The sequence below is a fragment of the Gastrolobium bilobum genome, unplaced genomic scaffold (assembly GCF_033153095.1).
Source record: "Gastrolobium bilobum isolate Gb01-03AN ecotype WA unplaced genomic scaffold, APGP_CSIRO_Gbil_v1 utg12063, whole genome shotgun sequence".
NCBI lineage: Eukaryota > Viridiplantae > Streptophyta > Magnoliopsida > Fabales > Fabaceae > Gastrolobium > Gastrolobium bilobum.
Window position 1 is genome coordinate 595,048 of NW_026899021.1, and position 14,614 is coordinate 609,661.

The following is a 14,614-nucleotide window of genomic DNA, read 5'->3' on the forward strand; positions in this document are numbered from 1 at the left end:
GGTTATATTTATCTCATTTTATATGAAAAAACAAATTTTCTATATGTACAAAAGAGGGGTGGATCCGCTCTTTTTTTTCTCTCCTCTTACTCTGTGAGTCTTACTTGTAATTTTTATTTTTATTATATGAGATAACTCTTTTCTTACCACATAAAAAAATTATTTTTCTTCTTCTTATTATTATTATTAAGAGATGGTTCAACTGATAAGAATGGAAGGAATAAATTGAAAAAGCTTGCATATATTGAGGAAAAAAATGAAAGTACCTTTAACAGTTGTCATCTCCAATTCTCCATGACCAAGATTCCCCAGGTGCAGGCCACGGCGGTGAAAATAAAACAAATGGGCTCAAATAACCCGAATTAGCACCCATTTTTTATGATGTTAATAAAGTTACAATCCCAAAAAATTTAATCTTACCAACTTTAATATGTGGTGGTAAATATTTTTTATATAAAAACTAAATTTATAAAATACTAGCTGAAAGAAGAGACAAAATAAACTCCAAAAAATCAAATGGTGATAGCTCAGTTGGCGCATGGAAGCTAAGCAGGTGGGGTGAGAATATGTGTTCGAATCTCTCTAGTACCACTTTTAGGAAGGGTTTAAAGCCTTAATCCTGGACCCGCCCCGAATCGGATTAATTGCAAAGCAATGAACCGATTGAAATATTTCAAAAAAAAATAAACTCCAAAAGGTCCTCCAACCAGGTAGTTGAAATAGGTTTTTTTTTTAAATATAAATATCTTCAACTAATCATCAATGGAACTTTCCTTTATACATACATATTACTTCTATTGTATCCCCTTCTAAATACAATAGTAAATATTATTAATAATGTTGAGTTTCTTTTTTTTCTATTCCATTGAGTATCACATTATTTATTTTTTAAAGTTTGGTTATCCTTATTGTGAAAGTAATAAGAAATTATATTAATAAATAAACAACATTATTTTTTTTTTGAAGAGTTCGTCCAAAATATAAAAGTTACTTAAAGTACAAATAAAAAAAAAGTAATTCTCGAACAAAAATGTTTCTTTCTAATAGTACTGTAATTAGCCAAAAATAAAAAATAAAAACCACAATGCATAACAATCACTCACTCACATTTTAACATCTATTTTGATAGTAAAGCACCGAACTGATTACTTGAAAAAACAATTGGATTAATAGAAAAGAAAACCATGATTTAATATCATGAGTATCATTCTATATTGGTGTTTAAATAAGTTTATTTTGTGTTTAAAATAACAAAATAAAAATCTTGTTAAGAAAGCTTTTCAAAAAATAAGCAATTTTTTGCTTAAAAACTAAACCAATCCAAACATGCACTGTATATAATCTAAGAATAATTTGTACATTATACAGAAATTTAACAACTCGTATCAAACTTGAGTACTGAACTTAAGAGCAAGTTTACCCTGGTACTATGAGACTCTGATCTGCAAACCATTCAAATCCAGCCTAGGATTTTCCCAGTATGAAATAACAAAGTGCAAAAAATTGTCATGTATTTGAGTGTAGTCTAGGTAAGTCTCTGGGTTCGAGTTTCAGAAATAATTTCTTGACAAAAAAATCATAAGGGTAAAGTTACATACAATCGGGAAACCTTGTGCATTGAGATTTGTCCCTTTATGAAAAACCAAAGCCCATCTAACCTTTCACTCAAAACTCTTCCAAGCTTAGCTATGCCAGTGAAACATAAATTGATTCTGAATTGGCTATTGTGAATTTGTGACAAGACAATGGACGAAAACTCTTGATAAACAATTTCAATCTGATTCCAAATAGAAAATCTGTGTGCACCATTTGCAGATCATACAGAATTGAAATCCCACCATAAAATATCTTCAGCTCTGCACTGTGAATAACCAGTATATAATTAAATACTCATTCCACATCTTTCAGATTGCTTCTAAGTTCTAACAACTCTTAAGTCCAAAATGAGTCATGGGAAAAGAACAGTTTGGAGATATCTTCTTATATCCAAATTGCAGCATCAACCTAGGCAGTACATTATCTCAAATGTTCCTCTCTCTTCGATTCCATTTACACAGAACACAACATTCCAATCTTAAAGGAACTTCAGATTCATGGCAGCAATTTGCACAAAGTAAGCTGACTGCAGTATTAGTTTCATTAGCTGCTGTCATAAAGCTCAGCTTGTTCCTCTTCGCCTGCATAAAAGTCACCACCATCATCAAATGTTTCTCGGTCTTTAACAAAGTATCCATCCTTCGAGGGCTTATAATCCTTCCCCCTCCAAACTACAATCTGTTCTTTGTCAAATGTCACCAGAATACAAGGGACCAGGTCCTGCATCAATACATGAGATAGTTGAAAAGGAGCAACTTAAAGCACCAATCCCAGGTGAACACAACATGAAAAACAAAAAATCATGTCTTAACTGCAAGAAGGTTTGAAAGGTAGAACAGAGTGCTAATGTTACTCGATTACCATTACCATTATTATTATTTACCATATAGTTGCATTATTATAAGGGCAAATATTACAATTCACCCCCCTTGGTTTGACACAAAAACACTTTGTGTTCCTGTGTTATAAAATTTGACACCTTATCCTCCTGTGATTTGCTTTGTTACTGTTAGAGACATGCCTCACCCAACAGCTTAATCTTTTAAATTGAAATGGTTTTTTACTGTTGTAACATAGCCACAATTGGAGTAGTTGGTTTGTATCAGACTCTTAGGTAGAGCATGTGTCTCAGCTCAGCCTGTGTTTTCGGTTAGATCTCTAAACTGACATTTATCAGTATAAGTATAGCCAGTTAAAGTTACACTCTATATATTGTAACAGATTCAGATCTCTTCAGAATACAGTTACAGAATCAATTCCAGGATCTCTTTCTCTCTCTCTCTTTCCCTCCCTCAATTCTTCTACCGTAAACTTTTCCTAACTTTCTCTTTGCTTATTGAATTCTAACATGGTATCCAAAGCTTAATTATCCAAGCTTCCCCCCAAAATCCCTTTCAGAGTTCTGAAATTCCTCTCAATTTGGATGCTGCCTCCAGCCACAACTCCTCGAATCTATGCCAGTACAATTTCGGTGCATTTGGATGAGAAGAACTTCCTTCTCTGGAAACAGCATGTTGATGCTATCATCAAGGGGCACAGACTTCAACATTTCATGGTGAATCATTGATTCTGTTATGTTTTTTTCCGAAGCAGATAGAGATCTCAGTCATGTCAACGAGATCTATCTTGCATGGAACAGCAAGAGCACAAAGTGCTTGACTGGTGCTAATTTTTGTTTTTGCTACGGTAGTTTCCCATTTTGTTCGGGTGATGAAGAAAATGAATGTGAATTAAGTTTTAGAGAGAATTTTTTTAATACTTTTGGCAATTTTAATATGTATATTCCGTAAAAAAATAGATGGAAAATATCACAATGTGGCGATGATATAATAGAGTAAACCACACCACAGGAGGGTAAAGTGTAATTTACCCTTATTATAATAACCAGATCATTCAGTACTCTAAAATATAATAAACTGAAAATATATAACTCACAATCCAAAGGAAATTTTTTAACTTAAATCTTCCACCCGATTCTCCCTCATAATTACAAGAAAATGTGATGATGGTGGTCAGGCTACCTCTAACTATCCATACAGAGTAAGATGATAACCATATAATGCAGAACAATATGCTATATTGATGAAATGTCAAGGACCAATAAAAAGAAGAAGCAGCAGCAGCATAACCAATCGAAAGCACCATTTTGCACACATTTCCAGTCAAATAAAAAATATTCTAGCCAAGCCTGAAGATATATCAACTCACATCACACAGATAAAGTACTTAGCCGGTTTTTTTGTATTCAGGAGGGTCTATAATCCCAACTGGTCCTCAAGAAATTATTCTAACAATAATCCAACTTCTTTGAGTAGTTATTCAAAATAAAATCTCAAAAATTAATAGGTTGTCAAATTGATTAGAAATTCAATTTTAACAAGTGGGATCCAGTAAATTTTTTTTTTAAAAAAAAAGAGTCCCCCAAATCACATTTGAAAAGTGATTCTACTTTACAATACCTAAACAAACTCAATTTTAAAATTAAATTTCTATGAAGGTACTTAATTGTCCAAGCTGAAAAAGGCATTATGCATTTTAGTTATGCAACACATGATAATATGATCATATTACATAGATAGCATTACAACAACTTAATTAGAAAAGAGAAAGAGTCTTGTCTTTACCCTAAGTTTGCAGCCGATTTTCTTGTAATCACTCCTCTCAAGACCCTGGCAGTCTATCCGAACCAATTCACAGGAGAGAAAAGCATCTCTGACCATGGGTACCAAATAAGCATAGTAGCCATTTTTTGCTGCAATTCACTTCAGAGTCAATAACGTTTGCAAAAACATACTGGCAACTGAAATTAGAAAATATCATGAGCATACCAAGTTTTGTTAAAGCAGGAACAGCTAGTCCTCTCTTCCTCAATTCTTTTGTTTCCTCAATACTTAAGCCATCAATTGTTGTCTTAATCAGTCTGGGATATACAGGTTCATGGGGTTTCCACAACATGACAGGAATTATAGGCCTGTTTTTTGGATTATAATTCCTGCCTCTGAATAATACAAGTGTACCCCCGTGTCTAAAAATGACCTTTCCAAATGTTTTGTCCTGCAACAAGAACATGAGAATTGCTTATGCTTGTATTTTCCAATAAGTTTAGACATTAGAATGACACATAATCCAACCTCCGGTTCAACCAACATCATAATAGAAAGCTTCATTTCAGAAGGCAAGATAGTTAGATGAAAAGAAGTGAAAGGCATAAACCTCAAGTTGGGTGGAAACATTTTTCATGTCAACAGTAGGAACACCCATGCATTTGATCCTAACCGCTTCAGAAAATTTCCAATGATTATGAATTTCATTCAGCATATTGTGAGTTAAACCATCCCTCCCTGCAACCAAAACAAACAGAGTCCCTCATTAGCAGATAAGACTATAGAGATCAAAGAAGCAAGTTAAAAGGCAAAGTGTTGGTTGATTTGTTGAGAGCCTTTTTCTACAATAAAATTATTGTGAACACTTGAGAAAGCTGAAATTCAACTGTAAGAGGGAGGGCAAGATCAAACTCACAAAAACTGGAACAAGAATTTTTATTCAAATATTTATCTGCCAGAAGTACAAGGAAAACAACATTTCAATCATGTTTAAAATATAAGTTAGAAAATGGAGTCATTCGCCTCCTCAAAGTACTCTTCTAATACATTTCCCCAATAATTGCAAAGCAAATTGCTCTCTGAATCAATAGTCTTTTCATTTCTCAATAAAACCAAAATGAAAATGAAAAAAAATAAAATGAAAAATTATAGGATACAAGCTAGCAGCATGTATCTAATAGTCTCTAACCATTTCCACAAAAAATAATCAACATATTAACACTAGCATTCATAAATTTTGGGGGTAAAAAAAATTTAAAAATAAAATTTTCTATTCTCATAAATTTTTTCCTACAAGCCTCATCCCAACAAATGTTTCTAAGAACCCTTAATCTCAAACAGAAACTAAGAACACCCAATTGAAAAAAGGAACAAGCTTTATGAATGTTGATACCCAAATTGATTTGCCTCTTAGATTTGCGCCTCTCACACTGCAAAACCAGTGCTTTTCTCTCAGCATTAGTAAGAGGTTCCCCTTGAATCCACACCTTCTTCTTCTTCCTCTTCTCCTCCAACTTCGGGTCTTCCTCTCCCTCCAAACACTTCACCTTCGGGTCCACCGCCGGAGCACAAACCCCGGTCCATGGCCGGTCCAGCCGCCCCGGTCCAAACGGCGAGTACTTGGGTTCTCTCAGCCCGATCGGCCTCACCGTCTGGCTGCTCTCCGTGTAGCTGAACCGGAAATCGAACGGCAACTCGGAACGGACCGGTTTCCGGCCGGTCCGGTCCAGCGAGGAAGGTGGCCGGTACTTGGGCTTCGATTTTTTTTTGTTGGGTTTGGTGGGTGTGTCATTGGGGTTTTGGGGTTCGGTGGAGAGGGAAGATGGTGGTTTGAAAGTGTAACGGTCGTGCAGTTTGGAGGCGGCGGTGGCGGTGGAGGAGGATAGGTGGCGCGTGAGGAGCGTGGCGGTGGGTGAATTTTGGCGGGTGATACGGAAGAAGAGGTACATTAGGGTTTAAGGTTGCATAATGTTTGGGCAGTGCCATCAAACTTTTTTTCCTCAAATACTGAAAAAAAAAAATATAATTTAACTTTTAATTATAATTGTGAGATCAATGCGAGTTCTAATAAAAAAAATAAGGGACAGATGAAAAATTAAGAAATTATAAATTTTTTGAGAAAAATTATATTTATTACCTATTTTTCTTACTATCTGTTATTATCAAATCTTAATTGTTGATTTCCATTAATTTAACAATTATAATTTATTGTAAATGAATAATTAATTATTAAGTATGATTCCATAAATTACAACTGTTAAATTGACAGAAATCAACGATTAAGATTTGGTCGTAACAGGTAATAAGAAAAATAAGTAATAAGTATAATTACTTGTCAAAAAATTAATATTTACTCAGGTCAAAACATTTGATTTAATAACCATTAAGTTGTGAATCACCTGGGTAAATAAATTTCGAGTCAAATAATTGAGAGATTTTTAAAATGCAAGTTTGGAATATGTGAATAAGTAATAGTATGCATGTGAGAACAGCCTCAATTTTTCGATTAAAATTAATCTGATTCCTAAAGGATGCAGAGATATTGGTGAAAGATTTTACTTGAATCACTGAATTTTATTGTAAGATGGCTAAATCTTTCATTCTGATCAAATAGGTAGTTAAATTAGGGTTTTATGGATTTTACTTGAATTACTGGATTTTTACAACAAATGTTTTGAACTACATACAAATATTACGTAGCCAAATGGGCTTGATGATTAAGTACATAAATATGTCTATAGGAGAATTCTCTTTCAATTCCCTCGTATTACTAATGCATAATAAGACAATATTGAAGGACAATAACACATAATTTTTTTATTTTTATATTATTCATCGATTTATTAATTATTCAATTAGTCTGATTTGAGCACGGTAAAACTATATAGGAAATAAGGTGACAGAGCTCTTCCTAATAAGTTTTTTTTTTTTTTTTTGATAACATTCCTAATAAGTTTTTAACACAATTGCATTCCGAAGAACCTGAACTCGAGATTACTAATTGAACTAGAACAACCTTTAATCACTTGATTTATGTACGGGTATTACACATTTTAATTTCATTCCAATTTTATCGGATATCCCCGAAGGGACCACATTTTAATCTCAACATGTGTTTCATGTTGAGATATATAGTTCCACATTGATTGGATGAGCAACTAATATGGAATTTATAAGGTTTTGGACACTCCCACCCTTTGAGCTAGCTTTTAGGGTGGTAACCAGAAGGTTCTTTACATTTCATTTGGGTTAAACTTGAAGCTAAGCCCATTAAACATAAGTAATCACTGCTGTAAGGCTAAACGCTTGCATTGGAATTCAAGGAATAGGAGTTAATAATGTCAAGGCCTCTTTGTTTTTAAGCAATATCTCTACTGTACTTGACAGTGATGTGTGTCTTGGAGGTTTTAAATCTCATACTCTTTTCTGCTTCTCAACTTTTCTTGCTGAGAAATTTGAATACAGAAATCACCATGCAATTTAAGAGAATCGTTCCTGGGCACACATGTTAGCCCTTACCAAGTGTCTTAGGCCATTTTTTGAACCCCCAAGACAAAGAACTAGGAGATTTCTGTATGAATTTTCCTGCTTAACACTAACAGCTAATTAAAATTGTTCAATTTAAAGAAAAATAACAGATTATTAAATAGCAAGATGAGAAATTAATCTGCATGGACCACAAGTTATGAGCCTCCTGTAGAGATCATGACATCAAATGAGTTTTTAATGACAGAGGAAATGTTAATGTAAGTTTCACTTGAATAAGCAATCCTTGGCTCCATATGTGACATTGACTTTAGCCAAAGAAAGAAATTCAGTAATCTTTCTTACAAGCTTCCTCTACCAAAAACCTTAATTATTTGTATGTTAGAAGCTAACTAGTTGAAGTAGGATTCCTCATCCTTTCTTTTGCTAACTTTGGAATTGTATATAAGCTTCTTCTTAGAGTTTGTTTTGCCATGTTAGTGTCTCAAAAGTCCATCATGTCACTACTAAATATGTTATCACAGAAACTTACCAACTCCTCCTCTCTTCTTTGGCTTCAATTACTGCTGATCTTGCTGAGCATTGTGTCAGTTAATGGAGTTGAGCAAAAGGCATTGGATTTCTTCTCCCTTTTAATTCCTTATTAGCTATATAGATCTATTTGATTCCTATCATATTTGAAAAATCTTCTAACGTGTCATTTTTTGTTTTCTATATGTGCTTGATCACCATTTGACTTGTCTGTAGAACTTTTACATTGTTTTCTTGGGAGCTCATCCTATGAGCAGAGACATTGCACTTGAGACCCATTTAAATGTTCTATCTGCTGTGAAGGGAAGGTAACCTGACTAACTCACAAACACTTCCTTATCTTTCTCTCTTCAAGCACAAAAAGTGCACATAAATGAACTATATATATAGCTCTCATTCAATCAAATTCTCACTTGTTCTTAAATTAAAGCTTTCAACAAAAAACATGTGAAATAAGTTTCTTTCTTTGATTTGTGTTTACTTAGCTACCTTGAAGCCAAAGAATCCATGGCTTATAGCTACACAAAGAGCTTCAATGCATTTGCAGCAAAATTGTCTGAGGATGAAGCCAAGAAGTTGTCTGGTATGGATAATTTTCCTCTAGTTCCTTCAAATCATAATTGTTTAAATAGTATGTATTGTTACTTTTAACCTTTTTTTTGGTAAGTGTAGCCATGGATGAAGTTCTCTTGGTATTTGAAAATCAATACCGCAAGCTACACACAACAAGATCATGGAACTTCATTGGGTTACCTCTGACTGCTAAGAGAAGATTGAAATTAGAGAGTGACATAGTTGTTGGTCTTCTGGATACAGGTTCATCTTAGCTTTCTTCCCATTTTCATTTTTTTCTTTTTATATTCTTATACTTCATTTGGGATATTATATAAAGGGAAGGTCATATTTACAAACTTTTTGTTTATAAATTCCTACAAACTACACTATGTCTAACCGGTCATATTTCAATCAAGAGTGTATGACCGATCAAACTTAGTGTAATTTGTAAAAAAAGTTTGTAAACGGATCCTTCCCCTTATGTAAATGGTACGTAGTAATTTAATTACAAAAACTATGATATTGGTGAGGTAGGGATCACGCCTGAGTCTAAAAGCTTTAAGGATGATGGGTTTTGTCCTCCGCCAGCAAAATGGAAAGGAACTTGTGGTCACTATGCTAATTTTTCAGGCTGCAACAAGTAAATTCCCTTTCCTTGTTTACGTTGTGTCAATACAATCTCAGTGAATTATTGTGCTAGTACATAAAGAATCTCAACATTGTTACAAATTAAACCAGAGACACACAAAGTAAGTCTTTTAGTTAACCATTCCACCCCCCAACCATAATTTTAAATTAATACATAATAAATGTTGTGCATCAAAACATTTTTCATGTTCTTGGGGATTTGTCCTCAAACTTTTAAGTTTTCAATTCAATGTAATTTTCATTATAAGTTAATACAGAATAAATGTTGTGCATCAAAACATTTTTCATGTTCCGGGGGATTTGTCCTTAAATAAATACTACAAATGTTTACCAAAAAAATATAAGGGATTATTGTTTCTTATATTATAAGAGATAAAATCTCTTACACATACGTAAAAGTGTGTAGGGCCCATGTAAGGAGAAAAGAAAGAAAGAAAAAATATGAGATTTGCACACTTTTATGTATGTGTAGAAAATAAATTTATCCCGTACAACATGAGAAACATTAAATCCAAAATTAATATAATTACTACAAATTTTAACATCAACTACAATGCTTTCCACATTTAGACAGGGCACTACTATTTATATGTGATAATTGAAATGAAAACGAAGGTTTTCCAAAAGCAAAAATGAACTGGGACAGTACTGCAACAACTTTCTCGTGCTACATTCCTAATAGATAAACAATCATGAAAACATAAAACTCACAACTACGTTTCCATTCATACCAGAGTCCTGTCCAGTTGTTCCAAAATCAATACGTATATCTTTGACAAATGTTTTCAATTTGTTCTAAGCCATTCTATGACCAATTTCAAAGTTATATAATGAACATGATTAATACAAAGAATAATAGTTGTATGCCACAGTATTTTTTTTTCCTGAGAAAAATCTTATATAGCACTTCGTAGAGAAATTAAAGAACACTTTTAATGCTCATTTATGTTAGTTCTTATATACAATTTTATGTATAAATAATGTCCCCATGAGGAAATCTTTGCTATTAAGTACTTGAAAATTCAATAAGGAGGTATTAATGCAGTTTAAGTTGTAGAAAGTAAAGATAAGCATTTTTTAGACATAAACATTGCAAATTTTAGATTGGCTTAAGTTGTAACTTTGTATTTTCTGCATGGAAACTCTCTTATGGAAAACTTGAAGCAAGATCATAGGAGCCAAATACTTCAAGGCTGATGGAAACCCTAATCCATCTGACATATTATCTCCAATAGATGTTGATGGTCATGGCACTCATACTGCATCAACAGCTGCAGGCAATCTTGTACCAAATGCAAGTCTCTTTGGCTTGGCCAATGGGACTATTCGTGGTGCTGTGCCATCAGCTAGGTTGGCAATTTACAAAGTATGTTGGGCATTCAGGGGTTGTGCAGATATGGACATACTTGCTGCATTTGATGCTGCTATACATGATGGTGTGGATGTCATATCCATTTCCATAGGTGGAGGAAATCCTAGTTATATTCGTGACTCTATATCAATTGGTGCATTTTTTGCCATGAGGAAAGGTATAATCACAGTGGCCTCAGCTGGAAATGGTGGTCCCAGTATGGCAACTGTAACAAATACTGCCCCGTGGATTGTAACTGTAGCAGCTAGTGGCATTGACAGGGCTTTCAAGAGCACTGTACAGTTGGGAAGTGGAAAGAATGTTTCTGTAAGTTTCATTCTTTTGCCTTTCACATATTCTGAAAAGCTAAAGTCATTTTACCATCACTCACAATAAACAATAGTACTCTCCATTAATCAAATTTTCATTTCTAAACCAAGGTTTACATATGTAAGTATGTAACTACAATTAATTTAAATAGAAGAGAGATTAAAAATTGGAATTAGAAACAATTGAAATTTCAATCTGGAGTAGATTCTGTCAATAACTTGTGGCATGCATGCAACTTGTGGCAAAATAGAATGATCCATTAAAGTATGGGTTTTATAAGAGTTATGTTGTAGGAAAAGTGATTGTGTAATGTTATAGAAATTCGTTTTGCGTGCCGTAATTTTCTTTTTTTCTTTTTTCTTCAAAAAGTGTGGGCTCCACAAAATGTTGTGTGTGCAGGAAAGTTTGTTGTGTCATGGTAAATGACAAATACAAACCCCTTAAAGTATACCTTGATACTGACAAGGATTTTGCAAAATGCAAGACCAAATAATTTTGTGGTAGGAATATAAAGCGAAGTGCAAGACATTCTGTGGTTTGTTGTGAAATTTTCGTGATGAATTTATCATGAATGTACATCCAACAGTGGAGGTTATGCAGGGTGTAGGAGTGAGCTGTTTCAATCCAAAACGAGAAAAGTACCCCCTTGTCAATGGGATTGATGCAGCCAAGAACTCGGAAAGCAAGGAAAATGCTGAGTAATTTCCCTTTTGTTTGTCCATAACACATGATAAATTGTTCAACAATAACAAAGAGATTTTAATGCATTGACAGATTCTGCTATGAAGACTCCCTAGAGCCGAGTAAGGTGAAGGGAAAGGTTGTTTACTGCAAATTAGGAACATGGGGCACTGAAGCTGTAGTGAAAGAAATTGGAGGCATCGGTACTATAATAGAAAGTGAGCAATATCCTGATGTTGCTCAAATTTTCATGGCTCCTGCAACCGTCGTGAATAGTAGCATAGGTGACATTATTACCAATTATATACATTGCACAAGGTAGAACATGCTCTTGTTTGTTCTTTAAATGACCTTTGAAATCTATAATTGGCTATTTACTAATTTTTCTATAGCAATCTCAAAACAAATATTTGTTGCAAAATAAATCTTTTGGCTGATTATCTGATACCATCAATTTTACATGTATTTCTTGTTCAACTAAGATCACCATCAGCAGTTATACATAAGAGCCATGAAGTAAAAATTCCAGCTCCATTTTCTGCTACATTCTCATCTAGAGGTCCAAATCCAGGATCTCAACATGTTCTCAAGGTAGTTTCGGTTGCAAGTTTTCATCCTTGTATAGTTTAGTGATCTTTTTCTATTTTGCTTGTAATCATAAATTATAACAACAAAGCAGGTATTTAATGAACTGAGGGTGTTTTATAATCTATTTGATGCAGCCTGATGTTGCAGCTCCTGGCATTGACATCTTGGCATCTTATACTCTTAGGAAATCACTCACTGGTTTAAAAGGGGATAAACAATTTTCAGAATTTACTCTAATGTCTGGGACTTCCATGGCATGTCCTCATGTTGCTGGAGTGGCAGCATATGTGAAGTCATTTCACCCAGATTGGACTCCCGCTGCAATCAGATCTGCTATTATTACCACAGGTGAGAATAAAGCTTATTTCAAATTTTGTTAGTTAATTTGTTTTCATCATATGCTGAAGGCTTTGCACCACAAGTTATAAGTCATAATTTCAGAATTTTGAGATAGCTGTGAGAGATACAAAAGATATAAAATAATTAATATATCCTCACTCAGAGTCTTAAGATTTTGGGTTGAAATGGTTCTTATCATGGTATTAGAACTAGAGTGACAAAGTGGTGACGAGTTTGATCCTCACCACCCTCACTTTCAGGTGGAATTAAGAAAAGCATAACGTAAATAAAAAATGGGCTTGCGCAGCATAAGGTTGGTCAAAAAATGGGCCTGTGCCATATCCACGCATCAAGCTCAAAGGGATCTTGCATGAGGGGATGTGTTAAAGAATAATATAAGCCACTAAAAAGGCTCTCACCCAACAGTTTAAGCTTTTGGGTTGAAATGATTCTTTACATGGTATCAGAGCTGAAGTGACGAGTAGGTCATAAGTTCAATCCTCACTACCCCCACTTTTGAGTGAAATTAATAAAAGAACAAGGTAAACCAAAAATGGGCCTATGCAGCACAAGGTAAACAAAGAAAATGGGCTTGTGACATATTCACGCTTCGAGTCCAAAAGCCTCTTGCGAGAGGGTGTGTGTTAGAGAGACACAAAGATACAAAATAATTAATTAAGTCTCACCTAAAATTTTAAAGTTTTGTATTGAAATGGTTCAACTGACTTTGTTTATTATCTTTGTTAAGCCAAACCTATGAGCAGGAGACTTAACAATGAAGCAGAATTTGCCTACGGTTCTGGTCAATTGAACCCAACAAAAGCTGTGAGTCCAGGTTTGGTCTATGACATGGATGACTTTGCTTATATCCAGTTCTTATGCCATGAGGGTTACGACGATTCCAGTTTATCAGTATTTGTTGGTTCTCCTGTAAACTGCACCTCTTTGCTGCCTGGGCTTGGCTATGATGCTATCAACTATCCCAGCATGCAACTTAAATTGGAAAGCACCAAAAGCACAACGGTAGGAGTTTTTAGGAGAAGAGTGACCAATGTAGGTCCTGCTCCAACCATCTACAATGCCACCATCAGGTCACCAAAAGGAGTGGAAATCACAGTGAAGCCCACTAGCCTAATTTTTTCTCGAACCTTGCAGAAGAGGAGCTTCAGTGTAGTTGTGAAAGCCAAATCTATTGCAAGCATGCAAATTGTATCATGTTCTCTTATTTGGAGAAGCCCACGTTACATTGTCAGGAGCCCTATTGTTATCTACAGTTCATAAGGTTACATTTGGTTGTGACCTAAACCATGACTTTGCAATTGCCTTTGTAGTATTTGTTTTGCATAATGTTGACATTTTGTTTATCATATGATTACGGATCTCTGGTGTTGTCAGTATCTAATGCAGGTGTTAAGAGTGTTAGTGTTAATCGTGTAGAAGTCCCACATTGAGTGTGTCTCTTTGTATTCTTCAATTGGTTTGCTATATAATAGCACCTATGTTGTGTAGTTTAATACAACAAGGATTACTATCATTTCCTCTTGTATCTATGATATTTAAAATGGTATCTAGAGCCTAACAAGAGGAATCTTAATCCGTTTAACTTAGTTAGGAATCTTAATCCGTTTAACTTAGTTCTATTTTCCATAATTTCAATATGGTTATAGAGAGATATCACCCTCCTTGAGGGATTCCCGTTGCTATTTCTTTTTCGGGTTTTTCTTAGTATGCTCTGTGACTGCAGCTTAGACTGATCTGTCACATCAGAAAAGAATGATCCTTGAGAAGTTGTTGGGTTGACCACCGTTGTCGTTGACCGACCACCGTTGACCGCGTTGTCCACCGTTGACAGCCGTCTCCGGCGACTTTTCCGATGACTTCCGGCGACTTTTTCGGCGATCCACCA

The 14,614-nt window shown here is 34.6% G+C and overlaps 2 protein-coding genes across 3 annotated transcripts; one reads left to right on the forward strand and one right to left on the reverse strand.

Annotated features, from left to right (window-relative positions):
- Positions 1-1,382: 1,382 nt before the first annotated feature.
- Positions 1,383-6,158, reverse strand: LOC133286262 (CRS2-associated factor 1, mitochondrial). Of its 2 annotated transcripts, none has more exons than XM_061483656.1 (5): positions 5,593-6,158; positions 4,810-4,937; positions 4,425-4,650; positions 4,221-4,348; positions 1,383-2,316 (listed from the first exon to the last, which is right to left on the reverse strand). In XM_061483656.1, the coding sequence occupies exons 1-5, from the start codon at positions 6,146-6,148 to the stop codon at positions 2,140-2,142; spliced, it is 1,215 nt and encodes a 404-aa protein (XP_061339640.1). In that variant the 5' UTR covers positions 6,149-6,158; the 3' UTR covers positions 1,383-2,139. The 2 variants fall into 2 exon arrangements, with proteins under 2 accessions (XP_061339640.1, XP_061339639.1); XM_061483655.1 differs by having other exon boundaries at positions 4,425-4,670; positions 4,809-4,937.
- Positions 6,159-8,197: 2,039 nt separating this feature from the next.
- LOC133286275 (subtilisin-like protease SBT4.14) lies at positions 8,198-13,989 on the forward strand. Its single transcript, XM_061483668.1, has 11 exons — positions 8,198-8,296; positions 8,433-8,524; positions 8,702-8,799; positions 8,889-9,032; positions 9,306-9,411; positions 10,584-11,097; positions 11,701-11,798; positions 11,875-12,099; positions 12,264-12,372; positions 12,504-12,717; positions 13,457-13,989. The coding sequence occupies exons 1-11, from the start codon at positions 8,198-8,200 to the stop codon at positions 13,987-13,989; spliced, it is 2,232 nt and encodes a 743-aa protein (XP_061339652.1).
- Positions 13,990-14,614: the final 625 nt, after the last annotated feature.

Bases quoted from the DNA above. Each gene is read 5' to 3' on its own strand.
- LOC133286262 (XM_061483655.1), bottom strand. From the start codon at position 6,148: ATGTACCTCTTCTTCCGTATCACCCGCCAAAATTCACCCACCGCCACG. The intron at 4,671-4,808 runs TTTATGCCTTTC...AAGCATAAGCAA, and splicing joins TGTTTCCACCCAACTTGAGG to TTCTCATGTTCTTGTTGCAG. The intron at 2,317-4,220 runs GTAAAGACAAGA...GTATTGATGCAG, and splicing joins AAATCGGCTGCAAACTTAGG to GACCTGGTCCCTTGTATTCT.
- LOC133286275 (XM_061483668.1), top strand. From the start codon at position 8,198: ATGTTATCACAGAAACTTACCAACTCCTCCTCTCTTCTTTGGCTTCAA. The intron at 8,297-8,432 runs GCATTGGATTTC...ACTTGTCTGTAG, and splicing joins TTAATGGAGTTGAGCAAAAG to AACTTTTACATTGTTTTCTT. The intron at 8,525-8,701 runs GTAACCTGACTA...GTGTTTACTTAG, and splicing joins CTATCTGCTGTGAAGGGAAG to CTACCTTGAAGCCAAAGAAT.